This window comes from Wasmannia auropunctata, unplaced genomic scaffold (assembly GCF_000956235.1).
Source record: "Wasmannia auropunctata unplaced genomic scaffold, wasmannia.A_1.0 LD335976.1, whole genome shotgun sequence".
Taxonomy (NCBI): domain Eukaryota; kingdom Metazoa; phylum Arthropoda; class Insecta; order Hymenoptera; family Formicidae; genus Wasmannia; species Wasmannia auropunctata.
In genome coordinates this window covers 1,355,897-1,374,798 of record NW_012026914.1, presented here as the reverse complement: position 1 = coordinate 1,374,798, position 18,902 = coordinate 1,355,897, and the positions used below count along the sequence as shown (strand labels likewise).

General features: G+C 34.8%; 1 protein-coding gene across 7 annotated transcripts in view; it reads left to right on the top strand.

Moving 5' to 3' along the window:
• The window catches only part of LOC105454750, a 255,227-nt gene that overhangs the window by 92,890 nt on the left and 143,435 nt on the right, over positions 1-18,902 (top strand). For 2 of the 7 annotated variants that reach the window (XM_011697612.1, XM_011697613.1), the window contains exon 4: positions 10,335-10,374. In XM_011697612.1, coding sequence (XP_011695914.1) covers positions 10,335-10,374 — 40 coding nt within the window. Of the gene's footprint in view, positions 1-10,334; positions 10,386-17,684; positions 18,718-18,902 lie in introns of those variants that run through there. The other 5 variants (XR_975044.1, XR_975045.1, XM_011697614.1 and 2 more) reach the window with 5 other exon arrangements.

Here is an 18,902-nt window from a genome sequence, read left to right as displayed (position 1 = left end):
CGCCAAGGACTCCAGCCTCCAAATCGACCCTGCCTTGTAGTCAAACCTACCCTACGTAGGTCCCCGTCGACCCTGGTTGCCAGGGTATAAGATGAACGTGTAGAGGGAAAAAGAGAATGAGAGAGAGAGAGAAAGAGAAGAAGGAAGAGGACGGAAGAGTAGGGCGTGTCGTTGCGTCTGCAGGGCTCCAAAGAAAAGGTCTGAAAACCTCTCTGTTACTTTCGCAACCCTTGTCCATTCTTACCCCGGCACGCACCAGTGGCCCAACTTTTACCATTTCACCGTCTGGCGAGATAATCTCCCAGTACTACGTATAATCCAATGAGAGAGAGAGAGAGAGAGAGAGAGAGAGAGAGAGAGAGAGAGAGAGAAAATATATAGAATCACGATTCCCTATCTACCTCTGCGTCGGCTCTTCTGTGTTTTCCCGAGAAAAGGGACTATCGTTATTTCAAACTTGCATCGTGCAGGTGCCACGAGTCGTTTCTAATGACAAGCTGAAGCTGGAACTTAATGGAATCTGAAAGAGAAAAAGTTATCATCAGCTCGTCGAGAATGTATGAAATATAATCTCTCACTAAAGTCGTATACGAAAGTAAATTCCAATTCATATTATATTTTATTATTATACATTATACATATTTTCTACGTTAGTGCCATTGAAACATCTGGGAACGTAATATTGAGTTAAATATTCACGTTATCAAGCAATATTAAAGTAATAATTTATTCTTTTTTTATAATAATAATGTAACTAGTGCTTCCCAATTGACCATATAGAATATATATATTTATGTATTTAAGAGATAAGTATGTTTTATAAATCTTTTGATTGCTTTTATTCAAAGGAACATACGTTTCATGATATTGTAAATGTGAGTTTTATGGTTTACGAATTAATGTCACATACTGTGGAATTTACAATAAATATTATTGTTTATAATAATTCCTTTGAAACAGTAATTACGACAATATAAATAAAAGATATTTATTATAAGTATATAAAATATATGCTAATCTTCTCGATTACAAAACGTAATATAATCGCCAATTCACGCGTGTACGGTGAATATTGTCAAAACAGCAACGTGTCGAATATACAATGTATTCGAACAAAAAGACGACGTCAACAGAATGCATTACTTGGATGTCTCTCTTTCTCTTCTTCTCTCTCTCTCTCTCTCCCTCTTTCCTATTGTTATTATATTATATTGTTCTCTCCCGAGACGAGCACTTTGCTTGAAGACAGACTTCTTGAGTTGTCTTCCGCTAATAGCGTGGGCGTGGATGCAGGTGCAACATGCATATTGCAATGGAATGGACTCGTAAGTGGAGGGTGTACGAGAGGTGGGATTAAATTGCCCCTCGTAGACTCCAATCAGGGACGCTCGGAGAAAATTAGAATGAACGAGACTGTTCCGTAGCTGGCAGCCGCGAATTAGACTTGGAGATTGTCGAATACGGCATTGAAATGATTGGGGAACTACGAATTGAGGATTAAGAGGCTACTTTCTTTCGCATTTATTTTCGACGCATGAACGAACCGCGCAGACTTCAAAGCAATCTCTGGCTTTTGTGGTATGTAGCGTTGTACACATGCCGCACAATTGAGCATTTGATATTGTATAAATGGTGCTTAATTTATTCAATTTGCGATCTGATACAAATATTTAAGCGAAATAATAGTAAGAAAAATCTTAAATGTCTCCAGAAATAGGAGATGTTTTGCAGTTTGATGCCCTAATTATGGTGTTTCCATTTGAGATTGCATTACTTCACGTCAGCGTGATGCGTGTATTACGGTTATATCTATTATTTATTTTGATATTTACTATCGAGCAGATCACAAATTACCTCGTTCCCGATAATGAACTCGGTTCGTGGCGAAATCTCCTTCGACATTGAAAGGAATAGAGGCTGATAAAGTCGCTGGTATAAGAAAAAAAACTGTTTCTTTTTTAAGCTACCAGGGATTACACGTTCCTCCTACAAAGGACTATCGGCAAAATGACGAGGCGCGGGAGCGCTGGAAAGTTGGCAAAATCCGGAGTGCCGCGTCGTAAAGATATGCTCGGCGGGTCGCTCGGGAGTCGGGCAGAAAGTATGAAATTGCTTATATTTTATAAAAGCGAAGGAGAATGGGAGGGAGGTCCTTGTGCGGCGCGAGAGATGAGGTGGTATCGACGGGCAAATAAAAAAGACGGCGAAGAAGGAGGCAACGTCTTCTCGTGAATAAACAACGAGCATCGTACACGCCGCTGGTAACGTAGACCGATAAAAGAACATGGACGCGCATAGCCGCTTGCATGTAGGGCTGGCATTCCGAAGGTGTGGCGCTCTTTCGTTGGTCGGAGTCAAACGAAAGTCGGTTCGGAAAATTAGAATGTACAGATCGAGTCGAGAGATTCAGGTATCGTTGAATTTTACTGTGGTAACGCCGTAACAAGCTGCTAAATAGAACGAATCGAATTAGATTTATTTTACAAAATTATGTTTATATAAATTAACGTTTACAAAATTATGCTTATATAAATTAGAAACTTGTGAGTAGTACCCTTTTAAAGAAATAAAAGAGGATTTCTAGTACCGCGAGAGAAGTAGACGATATAACAACGATAGGATTGCACGCTCAACTGAATTTAAAGAGGAAAATGTTTTTAATGACTTCCTCTCATTCAATTTATTTTATTGGCTCACCTGCAGATTTCTAAGGAATATTTGCTCGTATGCCTCGTAATAATATTTTTCTGGAGGCGTGCTCTAAGTTCAAACGAAAGATTTATCTACCTTATTAACTATATTGTTACTGCCAACGTGTCAATTTTATTTTAAATCATAACATTTCAGCTTAAAGCATATCCTATATTTATGTACTTTGCAGTCGTATTTTGGCCGTACTCCAATTCAAACTTTCGCCAGTTGAGCGTTTAATGTTGCTTGCGCTGTTAAAGTTACCATAATTCGGCTCTTTAAACTGTTATCGTCCCGATTATTAAATCCATGACTCTCTGCCAACAAAAATATTACAATTTCCTTGAATTTATTACTGAATTTTTTTCTCTGCAATTGAAATTGAAGATTTAGTAAAATCAATTATAGCGTTTTATTATACATTATTTGTTTTTGCTATATCGGTGATTTTTTATTAAATAAATAAATTAATTATTCAAGTGTTTAAAATTTGTCTCTTGAACACTAAAGTATGTATTAAGACAAATTTTTGCAATTGGAAAAATTTAATCAAACCTGTGATGCAAATCTGACAAGAAATATGCAGGTATTGATTTATACATTTCTATACATACTTATATGTATACCTATACATGTATCTGAAGGTTCTTCTCGAAAAATATGGCGTCTTTGTCGCTGCATTGTCAGGTTTGCGAAGACGGAGGGGAGAAAATGGAATACTCCCTACATACATATATCAAGTTCTTGGGCCAATATAGCCTAGAAGGGACGAAGACGCGTGTAATCAATGCGCAGACAAAACAGCATATTGTTGTTTTGAAGGAACAGTTTACTTAGGTTTGGTATACTACCGCGTTGAATTTATTATAAGGGAATTCGGTGAACAAAACACGCCTGCGCTAACACATCCGCGTCGCCATTTTCTCAACGTATCCCAAAATATCGATTTTTAAGATATATATTAGCATCCTTAACTGCAATGCAGTCAGAAACGTAAGATGTGTATATCCAACTCAAAATTATGTTTTAAAGAGTGTTATATTATAATAAAAACTGCATAAAAAATTGAGAAATGATTATACAATTTTTAATTGAAATATATTATTCGAAAAAAATTGTGGCGATATATTTAACGAAAAATTTTAGGATATCAGAATTTAATTTGATTAATTATTAATCAATTTTCGTAAGATTAGAATTGATTTACCCGATGTCTGTGATTACTATATCAAGTACGAGACATATTAGTAAATAATATATTATATCAGAAATGTACGATCGGAAGACGTGGATATTTTGTTAGGATTTGCTTGCAAGAATGTATCCTCAACAAATGTCGATCGCAAGAGGGAGTGAATTAATGTCACCCGCCGAATGAATTCGCCTCGCGAAAAGGACACATCTTATTCCTTATCTTGTAAACAGTTCACCGTAATTTGTTGTAGTGTTTACGCGGTGATTCTCCCACGTATTACATGTTTGCTTCTATGTAATGAGATGGGGTCGGTCACGGTTCGAGAGTTTTCCACATTGTGGGCGGATCTCGTTAGCGAAGAGATTATTCGCAGAGATTAATTAGTCGCCCTTGCAACGCGGCAGGTCCTGCCGTTCTGAATTTTCATCATTGTTGAAGAGCACAAATTTATCCAGTAAATTTAAACTTTGCCACTTGCAAAGTTGCCATCCTTCGAATCTTGTTCTAATTGTAAGTTTGATTCGTCTGAAATTAAATTTTGTGAATTAAAATTTTTTATCGGCAACATCAAGCATTTTAGTTACACTTACAGGAATTAATAAAGCCTCTAAATTCAGGTGAAATAACACGCTGTCAATCTATCATCAGAAAAGAATGTAATAAGAAAACAATTCCCTAACATTTTACGGCAGCTGAAACTCGATGCGTTCGGTATTTTTCTTTATCTACATCTTATTATACATCTAACTTAGGAAATTCTTCTTCAGCTATTCTAAAGAATTTGAACAATTAAAATTTCTAAAATTCTAAAATTGACATTTAAAGCTAGATACGCCAGTAAATAGGATCGATTAATCTCTACGTGCTAGATTTCGTTTGTTGATTCGTGGTTATTTCCACGTCGATTTCTAGCATCCCCGCTATTTTCTCTTCCGCAGCGGCGTCATCGAGCCTGTAGCCAAAACCACGATGGTCCGGAACGACTTTGTTTGCTCGTCGGGTCCCTACGTATCACGAACTCGTGGAAAGTCACATACGGGGGAGTATTCCCCGCGTATCTCGTATACCTATTCGCGAAAATTCGCGCGTATTCATGTAACTCCACCTCCACCTCCCGGTTGCAGCCGTTGAATTTGCCGAAATCACAGGGTGTTTGAACGGGTAGTCCGCGTACGCGTATTTATACGTGCGCATGTATACATGGTACATATATATATGTATACACGGTGTATTTGTCGTGCACGTGCGACCGAGTACGTGCGCGGATATTCGCGCTTCTATACGTGTTTCCCGTTTCGCTATTGCAACGTGTAACCCCTCCTGTCCTCTCTTCCCTTATTCGCCGCGTTTCAGTTTCCATGTCCCACCAACAATCCAATTTATACGCCGGATTATTCTGGGAACCGTCGTGGAACCGAGGGCGGCTTTCAACCCTCTCTCTCTCTTTCTCTCCCTTCCTCTTCTACCTGGTTGTTGCCCCTGTCGGACCCTCTCGAACCCCTCTACCTATACGTGCCTGCGCCGGCTAAATCGCCACACGGCCGGTTCGAGGGAGCATGCCCTCGACAGCGATTCGATCGAGCTGGTTCTCCTCGAACATGGCTGATCGTCACGTTCTTTCCTTCGTTTCACGATTAGACGACGGTACAATTTCTCGTTATTTTCTGCTCTTAGCTAGCTATTTATACATATAGATGCTAGTTTTAGTAAACGTCTTTATAACATGATCTGTACGACGGTAAATTAAACTTTTCTCCTTAATGCATAGATATATAAATATAGATTAGAGGATCCTTGCAAGATTTATTTCCCGCATGTATATATGATAAGAACTTACGTAAAGGATGTCTTTATTCGAGAGGAAAGCAATGGCTATATAAAAGTACGCGATCGAACCGAATGATGCGGTCGAAAGGCGATTGCCCTGGTTCCATGTCCAAATATCTTTGCATCTGATTCTTGATAACTCGAGCCAATGTTGCCCGAATGTTCTCTTTTACTTCCAGTGCCTTCATTTCGCTTCTGTATTTAACATTCCAGGGTCCACGTGATCGCACTTAATTTCTCGCGATGGAGTCTTTAATTGAAATCAGAAAATTTTTATAATGTAATGAAGATTTCAGATTTTATCTTATGACACATTTAAATATCTCATTACACATCTGAGGAGCATTTGCAGTTGGAAATATTTTTAACGAAATATTAGTTATTTCTGCCTTGTTTATGAGTTGTTATTATTGTTAATGCAGAACGTTGGATACGTTTTTAGAACTGCTTTCGTTCGAAAAACAGCCAATTACACGGCTTCTCATCAACGTTTACAATTATTCTTTTCTGAATATTCGATTTTTAAATTTATTCTTTTTATCCCCGTCCAATAGATTGCTCAATACGCTGTGTCAATGTAGCAATAATAATATTTTCTTATTGGCGATTAATGCTATAGAGTACCTGACTGTTTATAGAATATTTACGATATACCACAATATTCCACATTACATGTCTATAACATATTTTTGCCTTTTCCGAGAGGACATTTCAGGCTATCGTACATATCTCCGCGTACTGCATATCTCCGCTGTACATTATCCATTCTTCGCGATTCTTCCTGCAAGATCTCATTAGCATCTTTTTAGTAAAACCAAAAGGATTGTAATAATTGCATAGGGTACCTTCCAACTTTACGTACAGACGCGTCGCATATACATGGCTCATTAAACCTCGCGATATATTAATAATTTAACAGTAAGAACGGTTGATGCACCGAACGTTCACTTCTCCTTTCAAACCTCGGGCCATCGGGATTTCGTGTGCAGAGTTTCTATACTAAATTCACGTAAATCTCGTCACCGGTGTTCCGTTACCGAAATAGAAAGCACTTCAACCGCACAAGTGCCGCAATTATCCGATCTCAATTCGTATTTCTTGTGCGTGCAGCATTCGTGTCTGGAACGTAAACGTTGACGGAGCAAAAATCTCCCGTCGAGAAACGACGTTCGCACACAAAGCCCCTTTATAAAAAATTCAGAGCTTCTCGAAGAAAACGAACGAATAGGCTATATTGATTCTCGATTAAGACGCTCGGTCTGGCCAAAGTTTTTTGCTGCGTGGTTGTGCGGCCACTCTCCGGAAATTTACGGGACAAGTAATTTCCCCGTCTTCTATGTGCTCAATTTTTTTACAAAGGTTTCTCCCTATTTCTGCCAATAAATTGCGTTTCCGCGGTATTATGTTGCTGAGTTCAAATAACTTGGGCTCGTAAACGACATATATGTACGATGAACATTCACTAAATACTTTCACTTCTTGTTTAAAAGTAATTTAGTGTTCTATTTGACAGTAATATTGTATAGTAGTAGTTTTGTGCATTTCATAAACAGTTAGCAAAATTTTTATTATTTACGTGCAATAAGCTAAATCTGAAATCTATATTATATATTATAGAAAGAGTACTGAAGAATATCTGTCCGTAATAAATTTGAAATGTAAAAAAATGAATTTTATCGAATTTTATTGTTAGAGTACTTCTAATTAGTGGCAATTCGCTGTTTATGAAAAAAATTTCAAATTTCGAATCTACGTAGCCATTAAACACTCACAATAAGTCATAAAGTTAAGGCTTTACTGTGCCGTCATTAATTTATAAACACCGATTTTCTAATGCACTAAGCGCTCAAAAAAAACATGCACAATTTATGTCGCAGCAGGTGTAACGTGTGGATCTTTAGTTAAAAATCACACGGTATCCCTTTTTCATTTAAATGTATCTTGTAAAGAACACGGGTATATGTGGTCGTCCTCTGGAGAGAGAACAGAAGCGCACGATACAGGGATGAGCAAACTGTTAGGTGCAGACAGTTTGTGGCGCTTTAGAATGAGAATTTATATCCCGTCTGAGACGTAAACAATGCGCGAGACGCGGTGATAAATCCGCAGCGGGCTCTCTTCGCCCTCTCCCTCTCCCCGTCCCTCTCCTGTGTCGCAGGTTATCTAGGTCTAGGAAATTGTCGTTTATTGTGCTCTATTGCCGAAGTTACACGCTGTTATTACGCTCGCCACATATTATGTTTCATAGAGATACGCATCTGACGTCTTCTTATCTCACGAGTCGCTAATGTTTAACGTATTTTATTAAAATTACCTGATAACACTAGAAAAACAAGTCATTAAAAAAACTTAATAGAATAACATATATTTATATAATAGAACATATAACACATATAATAGAATTATAAATTTTAATGATAATTTTTGCGTTTCTTGGACAAGATTAATGAAGAAATAATTGATAAAATTTATGTTTACAAATAATAATTGTAAGAAAAAATTGGAAAAAATAACAAAAAAATAACTGATATATTCTCTAAAAGCTATATTACTATGTTACATATGCTAACATAATTTAATGAATAATGGAATAACTCGTTCACGATGATTTTTGCAAAACTTATTTTCATGCAGTGTACATACAATTGTAATTTTTACGTGTTGATAAATTGTAATATATTCTACTTAAATTAATTTAAAATTCTTTCTGTTTTACAATTTCTGTTTGTTAAACTATTGCTTCTTACAAAGTAATTTATAAAAAGCATTTTTGTTCAGTCATGTATAACTTAGAGAAATTGTAGTTTGATATTTTTAAAGAGAAATCTAACTTTGTCAGAAATCAGTCATTAAAGTTAAAATGCTAATAAATTGCGAGACAGTATTTTCTTTATAAAAAATGTACTTATTGTGTATACTTTCATTTACATATTATAAACGATATTACTAAATAGAGCATAATTGATACGATTAATATTCTTACTTTTAGTGATCACACTATTAATATTCTTACTTAGTGATCACACATTTAATTACATAGCGATTAAAACATTTTACTGCAGATGACGTTGGTTTTGACAACAAGAAATATTTTCTTATGTAATATTTATGAAGCTAGATAGGAAGTTTTGCTCCATTAATAGCTTAAATGCGTTTTATATGGATATTAAGGTAGTTTAACTATCACAGTCATAAAAAAGGTTGATGCAAAAAGAAGAATGATTATTATGAGGCTTGACGAAACATTTTATAGACAAATATGAAAAGAGAGAGATTGTGCATTGTAAGTTAACGCCCCGTAAAATTACAATAACGTCGTCAATTCCGACGTTTATAACCGCACTAATTGCAGCACTTTATTATAGTAAACTATTAATATACGAATCGTATCGACTTGTAATCATCAATCCCGACATTCTGCTGCAGAAAAAAAACAAGAAAATAGACGCAAAAAAGTGTAAATATTTATCTGAAACGTATAATTTAACCACACGTTTAATGCGATTACAAATTAATGTGCGAATTAATTTCGCGTTTGGAATATTGAAATTAGTGATTTCAATATTTTAAAAGAGAAAAGGCAAAAATTTTGCAATGTCTTTGAATAATAGCAAATCTAGTATCGACTTTCTGATAATATCTTCGAGTTTTACATTTATAAGTAAGACAATTTACATTTAATTGATTGTGGTTTATTTAAATACTTTGTAACAATTTACCGATTGTGTTGTACACTAATCGGAAGTGCAGCGAGGTGAACACATCGACGAACATATAAATCATTCGCGCGAGAAAGGTTCAGTTCATGATAGTAAAATCGCGATTGAGGGTTCCGCCCGTAAAGTACAAATACGAACCGAGATGTATAATAGCGATAAAGTGATACAGATGATTACACTTAAATGTCTCCAGCCTTCACGCAGTTGTCTTCCATTGACACACAATCTCTTAATTGAACCTTCTATTGTACACCGCACGCGTGTCATCGCCGAACTACTTCAGTATTTACAGCGGCGAATGTAACGACAACGACCAATTAGCAATTTTACCGAGCAAAGACGAATTCTTGGTATGTAACATCGGAAAAGTTTCTTCGCGAAAAAATTTTATGTCACAAGATATCCTTTTTTGTCACTTAACTATATTTCACTGTTTGATAAAATAATTGCTAATGCATCTTTCACGCCGTGAAAGTTCAAGTTTAGTTGCTCACGAGGAGATTATCGCGCATCACTGTCGGAGAAATCGCGGTACGCCGACGGCGATGGTAAAAGGTCTGATAGAAAGACCTGGCCCCGAAAAAAAAGAACCCTTTCACTGGCGTTTTTACAGCGCAGTAAATAAGGAACTTTCTCCTAACCCTTTTTTTTAGCGAAAAGTCAAGCGCCACATCAGTGATCTGTGAGGCTGCTTTCACCAGCCCAGGCTATCTTTTTACCCCCTGCGTGTGCTCCAATATGAGATATTTCATAGATTAATCCGTGCAGTTGAAAAATACACATGCTACAAAAACAGGTGTATTACTTATATACATACTTTAAGCATTTTATACCCCGCGCATCGTTACCAGAAGATAGAAAATTTTAATTAATTATTATTCTTGTCTTGTTTCTAATTACAGATTACTGGCATGCTAAGCCGTCAAGATCGTCCGAATACCGGTAAGTTTAGAACGTTGCAGATACACAATGTGCATGAGATGATTGTACGTAATTGCGCGGATTTTCCGGTAACGTGATTAGGAAAACAACGGTACGGTAGAGAAATAGGTTACGAGAAATTCATCATAATTCGAGGTAGCGGACGTTCTTTGAGCGGCGTTACGCTCGTCTTATTTCACGCGAACGTAATTTGAATTTGAAAAAAGTAGTTTTTACAGCCGAGTAATTTGAACTGGCATGCATATAAAATGGCGCAACGGGCAGCGCGCTGTAAATGATTCACGGAGACGATTATATTGAGATAAAAATGACAATGTATCAAAGAAGTGGCTTGCATCCGCAAGAGACCGTAACGGCCAGCGGCCAAGTATCCTAGCAATTTTCTCGGCGTTGCCGAGACTTTCTAGAACGGCGATGATGAAGAACCGCTGAACGCGAAGCCGCACGTGTTTTATTATAGCTTTAATTGCGAGTATCCTCTTAGCTGTACTTTACGCTGACTGTAACCATAGGAAAACGTAAAATATAGACGTTGCGATTATGCATTGCCTTTAAGGAGTTCTTGTTGTTCATCGTATCAGGGCACATATTGATGGAAAATAATATTACGAGTCTCGTTGCTCATTTTTGTCGGTCAAAGAGTACTGCTAATAAATTTTATCTTCGAGCGATGCGTGTCAAACTCGAATATCGTAAAACATTATAGAACTTAAAATTATACTTAATTAGTGCCAATAAATCTTGAAACTAGTATAAATCGTATGATGAATAACTGAAGATTGGCAGCAGTCGAGAGTAAAGAGAAGATAAACTCAATTTGTACGTAGATTATAGAGAGGAGATTTTAAAATTATATTTAGAGTGTTATGTTACCTCTATTTTATCGAAATATTCAAGTAAAATGATACAGACTATTGCTCAAAATTAAAAGATTTTTTCTACAAAGTCAATATAATACATTTTTGCTCTTTAATACTACCATATTTACTGCGACTAAAAATATTAATTATATTCAGTCAGGTGAATTGAGCCATTTAAATTAAATTTGACATTCAGATATTATATTTTACATTAAAAATATCAAATTATTTTGTTATTAAATCTGATTTCAATTAATCAAATGTTTGCAAAACTTTTTGATTGATGTAAACCGACGTGTTCATGATTGATGAAATTTTCCTTCAAATTATAAGACTTGAAATTAGGTTTTATCCTTAATATATATTATTCTCCGCATGTTTCATCCTTAATTTAAAGACAATGCAAACTTTCCTTTCCTTACGTGCATGCATTTTCACAAACTCACCCTCTTTCGCATTTCACCCCCGTTATTCCTTCGGCATCATTCTATTAGTCGCGAGAGACGTAATTTATAACTTTTCTAAGAGGTACAACGCCATTATAAATTCACATTCACGTTCGGACAGCCAGATCTCGCGTCGGTGGCGGCGGCCGCGATGTTTGCAGTTTCGGAAACGCACACACCAGGAACGCGGCACTTTGCACACCCGCGACACACCCTGCGCCGTTAATTCGTTATTTTACTTCACCCTTTACGGCGGATAGGTACGATTTTCTCCGCAATTTATAGTAACCGATACCGTCGATGGCCATTCGTATTCCAGCCGACACTCTTCTTATCTCCTTTCTCTTTTGCGCTCTGCGTATCTTCCTCGCCTTCTGCTTTTCAGACAAAAAAGAAATTCCCATCACGACGCCCTGGCGCGTATATCGATAGGATCATACATACGCATACATTAATGGGCAAGAGCTTGTAATGCGAATTCGCGGGCACGATGATATTAAGACGATTTTGTTCAATCTCATAAAAAAATGTACCCTTCAAAGCGCGATTTGATCGGACTGCGTTTCCCATGCTCTAATATAAAACATTAAATCGAATTTAATATTTTATGCATCATTATACAGCTAATCTGTTGACAAAAAATATTTATCAAAATGTTTATTATGTAAATTTTATATTATGCAATATAAGATTTCCATGAAAATTTAACGAATGATCTCAGGTTTTTGGTGCATGCGCAAACATGTATATATTTGCGGAGATTAATGACATATTCGCCGTAAGTCAACCATACCTGAGACGGGCAAGAAATTAATTAAGTGCAACCAGCATTCGCTAACCAGAATTCAAGGTTTAATATCGTAAGACGACGGGCAAGAAAATTGCGCCTCTATTTTATATCGAATTAATTGATGCCGTTAAGCCATAGCCTTCGCGCTTCTCCACTCATGAACTTTTGCAATTCCACTGCACGAGACACGATGTTTTAAGGCATTTTAAGACGCTTTACTGCCCACACGATGTGCATGTCGCCACGTATCTCATTTTGTATAATTGTCATACGTTCATCGTTTTCGATTTTACGACCTAACGAGGAAACATTTACAAGTGTTCACCTGCGATTTTGATAAACTTTAAATATATTGTGGAATAATTCAAAAGATGCGTTTTTTAAATGATTTGTTAAGGCTGATTTACACGATACGACTAACGTGATAGTCTTCTAGCGAACTAGAAAATGGCAGTTAAGAAAGATATAATTCTATAAATTTTTTAAAGAAAATTAGCAGAAAAAAAATATAAATTTATATTTTTTGGCTATTAGTTTTCTAATTCACTAGAAGACTAAAATGCTAGTTGCTGTCGATCAAAGTTAAATGTGTTATTTTTTAAAAATATCATTAAAATCATTAAATATAGAGAAAGATTTTTTTGAAATCAAATTTTTATGGTATTTAATGCATTTTATAATCTTGTAATTAAATTTTTCAAATATGTTATATATTTTAAAAAATTTTAAAAATATAAATATTAACGAATCTGATGTCCAATGCTTTCAAAATTCTATTCGTATAATAACATTGAAATTAGTGTAAGTATATACATTAGAAATAGTTTAAATAATATGACATTTTCGATAATCTAATTGTAAATGTAACATATTGATGCAATAAAATGCATTAAACATCATAAAACTTTATCTAAAGAATCAAATACATTAACTTAAACTGCTATTTTAATCCGTTAATATATGCTTGAATATTTATAAATTCAGATATTTTAAATTATTTCAGAAGAATACATGCAAACGTCTCCTTGAGAACCGAAGTGATAGCGTATATTCCGTGTTTTTTAATTAAAGTAGACGATAAACATGTAGTCGATTGATTCTTAACGTATTACGTTATCTTGCATTTTCGTAAAATATCTCGTAATTATCTATACGGTATCTAATGCTGCGTTAATATTGACACACACAGAAACTTACGGATTAGAAGCCAGTTAGGTATTGATCATTCAATATATTCAAGTGATGTGAAAAATGTTAAATTAGCGGACCCGCTTTTGGTAGCAACCAGTGAAGTCAGCAACCGGTTTGCCTTTTTCTCCGTACGATTCAACTGGATCGAGCTCCGGCAAATCGCTCTGTTTTCTTCAAAATAAAATCCGCGATAAACTAATCCCGTTTTTCACTCGCAGCAGAATCGTGACAGAAAGTTGTCTGATGAATTTTATGATAGCGATCTGTATTTCTGTAATTTGCAATAAAATATATTGCAAGGATCTATAGATATGATAACTCCTTCGGAATTAATTTAATTCACGTTGCACTTGCTGTTGATATTGGAAATTCTCCGCCCGAACACGACGCAATTAAAACGATACCCGTTGCGAATACCGGCGAATAGCGACGACCATCTCGACTATTTAGACGCAGAAGTCGCGGATTACGTTTCCATTATTTCAAAAGTTGCCAGAACCATGGAGATACGGAGCGTTGCATTTCCTATCCCATGATGGCTGACAACGTTCCACCCCACTCCATGCCGCGCGCAGCTCTCTCACAAAAGCAACGGGTCCAGAAAGGACGAACCTAGCCCAACCTAACCCTTACTTAAGCTCCCTTTTGCACTTGGCGGCCATGTTGCTCCGAGGGTTGGGCCATCAAAACGACGGCGACTCATTGGCCGCGAGAAGAGGGAGAGAGAGCGAGAGCATCTCCATTTCCGTCTTACTCCAACGCCGGTGTCTCTCATTCCATCTCCTTCCCTTGATGCTCTCTTTATCCGACACTCCCAATGGCGCATCTCTCTATCCTCCTCTGTTTTCCTCGCTCTAAACTGACGTCCTTTTCCCCGTCTTCCGTCTCCTTCTGAATTTTGTTTCCTGTCCTTACCTTTCGCTCTTCTTCTCCTGCGTCCCGCGGATTCCGTCTATCTTGCACCGTCGGTCTTTCCGCCATGAGTAAAGTTAGGTTTATTTTTTATTATTCCTCATGTTTGTCGGACATGTTCAGAGTCATCCTCCGGCTATGCGACCCTTTGCGTTCCTTGCTGTGGGGCCACGTGGAATTTATTTCGCCAGTTCGATGTTCTAGATATCGCTACGTCTGCGATGGAAAAGCGTCGCATTTGCGGATGATGGCACAATACTTCATTCGTACGAAGAGGAAGTTTGAGTTATTTTTCTCGTCCATTTGCATATTTCGCATTTTTTAGAGATTTTGCGCGATTTGGTCTCGTAATGATTATTTGAATAAACAGCAGTTTTTATTTCGTTATTTTATGGAATAGACTTGAAGATTATTTCACATTTCTTGCAATCAAAATTTCCCGATAATATCGGTAATCATTTTGACATAATAAAGATTTTATTTAATTTGTTTTAAGATAATGTTATTATAAATAGAAAATTTTAGATTATTTCCGTTATACGCATTTTAGTAAGGAATTATTTGTCTTAAAAGAAAATAGAAAATACTGGAATATTAAGAACTATACTTTATGAAACATATATAATGTGTTTAAATGAACATATTTAATTCCTATATAAATATCTATTAGATTAATATTTTCGACAAAGCAAAAGTTAAATTAATCTTTCTTAATCTTAATTATTGAAATATACAGAAAATATTAATATTGCATGAATAATTTTACATGAAACATATTTTGGAATTGAAAAGATTCTCATACATACGGCACACATGTGTTGTATAAAATTGAGACGTAAGACATCTTAATAATGTCTTCAAGACATCTTATGTCTCGATTTTGGACACAAGTGCTATTTGAGTTATTTCTTAAAACATCTGTATATTTTCTGTATTCTCTCCTATTACTATTAATTACATTGAATAATTTATTCAGAAAAATTTTTAAAAATGTTTTGCAATAAAAGAATGAAGATTAAAATGATTTTTTAATTTGAGAAATCAATTATCAACAAAGGGATTTATAAGTTTAAATAAATGCAATAAAATGATTAACTTATCTTCTGCTATGAATCTTCGCCAACAGCATCTTGCTTTGAAAGTCCTTATGCTTGCAGATATGTGCACTCGTTCGTTAACTGATATAAACTGAACTGATTTTGACCTGTTCTCTAAAAAGGTGAAATTTCGACTTCACAGTTTGTTAGACAACCTTTTCCTAGCTTTCTAATTCCTTCTACTTTATTGCGTTTGGTTGCTTTCCCTAACCCTTTTACCAATTGCAAACACTTCAACCGGCGGAAATACCGCTCTAAATTCTTTTCCTTTTAACCCTTTTTATGATCGCTCTAAAAAAAGGGAAAGTCTGTCAAATATAATCTCGTACAATAAAATTCGAAGAAAAAGTCTAAAAGTGTCATCGTTGAATCCTTGAATGGAACAATATATTTCTTATTTATCTCGATGATTTATTAGTAAATTTTGTACGCTTGTGACAAAGTTAATTTTATGCCTTTTAAAGCATAAAATGTTCTGAACTTTTCAGATGAATAAATAATATGTATCTGTTTTCTTTGTATATAAATTATTTAATATTACAGAATATTATTAATTATTATAAAATTATATCTAAAATAGGAACAGAACAAAATTTATTAAGTGTAAACAAAAATAATTATTAAAAATTTTTAATAATTCTTTTTATTTAGCTATTATTTAAGAGAATCAGAATTATTAATCAAGCAAAAAATATATTTCAATTTACAACAAAGATTACGTAGAATTGCATGTATTTTGAGGTTTTTTGAATTCTTATTTAAATTAATAAGATATTTCTATAGTTTTTCTCAGATCTAATTATAAAAAGCATCTAACATTGATTATTTTAATTCTAATTAATATTGAAAATCTAATTGTATTTCATTTAAGATAGATTTTACATTTTAAGCAAATATTATAGTAGAGCGCAATAAAATAATATTTCAAAACATTATTTAATTTAAATTAAAGTGGAAATCCGTTTAGAAATATACATTTTAAGTATTTGTAAAAGCAGTTGATAATATTTACTTAATATTTCTTTGTAAATGTTAATTCTTTAATTTTTTTATAAATTATATATGTATAATTTACATGCATCTTTCTTTTTTCCTATTTATGGAAGGTATACATATTGCGATTGTGATTTTTCAAAGATACATTATTATGTATATAATGTACATATATTTACTCATTATGATTCCTCATTGTGATTTCTAAAGATATATTTAATTATCGTGTACGCAATATACTTAGATGTACATTTAATTTATGAATAAGGTACTTAAAAAAAATATATCAGTAAATTCATTACTGCTTTATTTGAGATATTACGTTGTTCATTTATAAAGTACGATTTTTAACGCACATAATTATTTTAATTTTATTAAATATATAATATTGTTGCAGAGGGATAAAAATATGGGATAAAAATATTAGCACTTGTTGTATAAAAGAAAATTTAACTTTTGTATGTAAATGTGGTATAAAACAAATGCTATTTTACAAATTAGTTAAATTATTAGTAAAATCTATACAGTATAAATTTGTTTTCAAGAAAACATGTTATTTATTTTATTGAAAAATAATTGAAATTTTTTCGTCTTAAGAGGATTCACATACATCACGCTTATATATTACAGATATATGATGATTTAATATAAAAATTAATTAATTTAATATAAAGATTAAAAAAATTAGTACATTAATATGCTAAATATGTTAATATTATAACTATATAAATGTATGCATAATTCTTTTATTGATACAGTTTATACAATTAATAAATTGACGTTAACATATAAATATATCTATATTAAAATTTATTAACATACAAACATGTCTATAGTAAAATTTATTAACATATAAACATATATCTGTAGCAAAATTTACATTGAGAATATTAAAAATAAACAATTAATTAGATTCAAGGTATAATTTACGACATTTTAGGTAAATGAAATATCTTATTATTCTAAGTGCTCTCCTATTTTTATTATTCTCTCTATCTTCTTAAGGTTCTATGTTTTATAGCACGAAGATTATTGATAATTGAAGAACTGCGCCAATGAAGAAATCCAACGTTGTTCGGTGTAGCCTCCTGTTACGTATACTGAAGGTATACCGGACAGGAATACACTCAGGATACATTCAGTATACGTACAGGGGGTTTCACATTCCTCATCGGATAACGCCTCGTCGGTGGCTGCCCCCTGGCAAGGATGAAGAGTCTGATAAGATCGGCGGCAGTCTGGCATCGCGTAGACTAACATTATATCTTCTGGAATCGCTGGCATGAAGCGACGGACGACTTCGATCATTAATATCTTCCATTTCTAATCCAGGTAAAATAATCTTTGGTTAGTTTTTAATTAAGTTACATGAAAAAAAAAATGTAACAATATCCGTGATCACGCATTTTTCTCACCGTAAACATTTCCCCGATTACGGACAAGGCTTGATTCAAGTTAGGTAATGAGACAAGACGCTTATTAAATATTGTCGACTCGTCGCAGGACGCAAGTGGTCTTGTTGAAATAATTGTCTTGAAATAATTGCTCGATGGTAGAAGTCCACACGCTTTTTGTTTTTCGTGGCCCCGTCTCGAATTTTCGCCTACGGATACATATAAATAACACTCGAGTTATTAAGGGGTATTGGATGGCAAGATCGAATATTCTAGAGTTTTGTCTCAGAGTTCCGCGGGAACGATAGATCGAAAATTTATTTAACGTTTTCTGGAAAGGATCCCACGCAAAAAGAAAAAAAAAAGAAGAGAACGATGACGACTCGGTCATAAAACAATCACATCATCTTACGACCCGTGACGAAACCATTCTCGAAAGCCCGTGGAGTTTGGAAGCCCAGCGTGCCGAGGTGTCAGACTGGTTGCCTGCTGTTCGGGCTATTGCGGAAATCTTCCACCGAAATGTAAGGCAGCTCGCGTAACAATCGATCAATATTCGTCTACTCGATAAGCATGCATCGTTAGCATACATTTATGCACGATCGTCATGATACATCTGGAAATATTTTTAAATTACGGAACATGAAATTCGAAAGTATACTGACCTGGTGTTATTATTCATTACGTTTCTCCGTCCTTTCTCTGAATCTCCCTATCTATCTATCCGGTCAGGTTAATTTTTAAGATATCGTCATCACGTAGATCCCCTGTTCGAGCATCGCCAACTGAAATCAACCGATACGTGAAATCTGACGTAGAGAATCCTTTTCTGATATATTATGTCA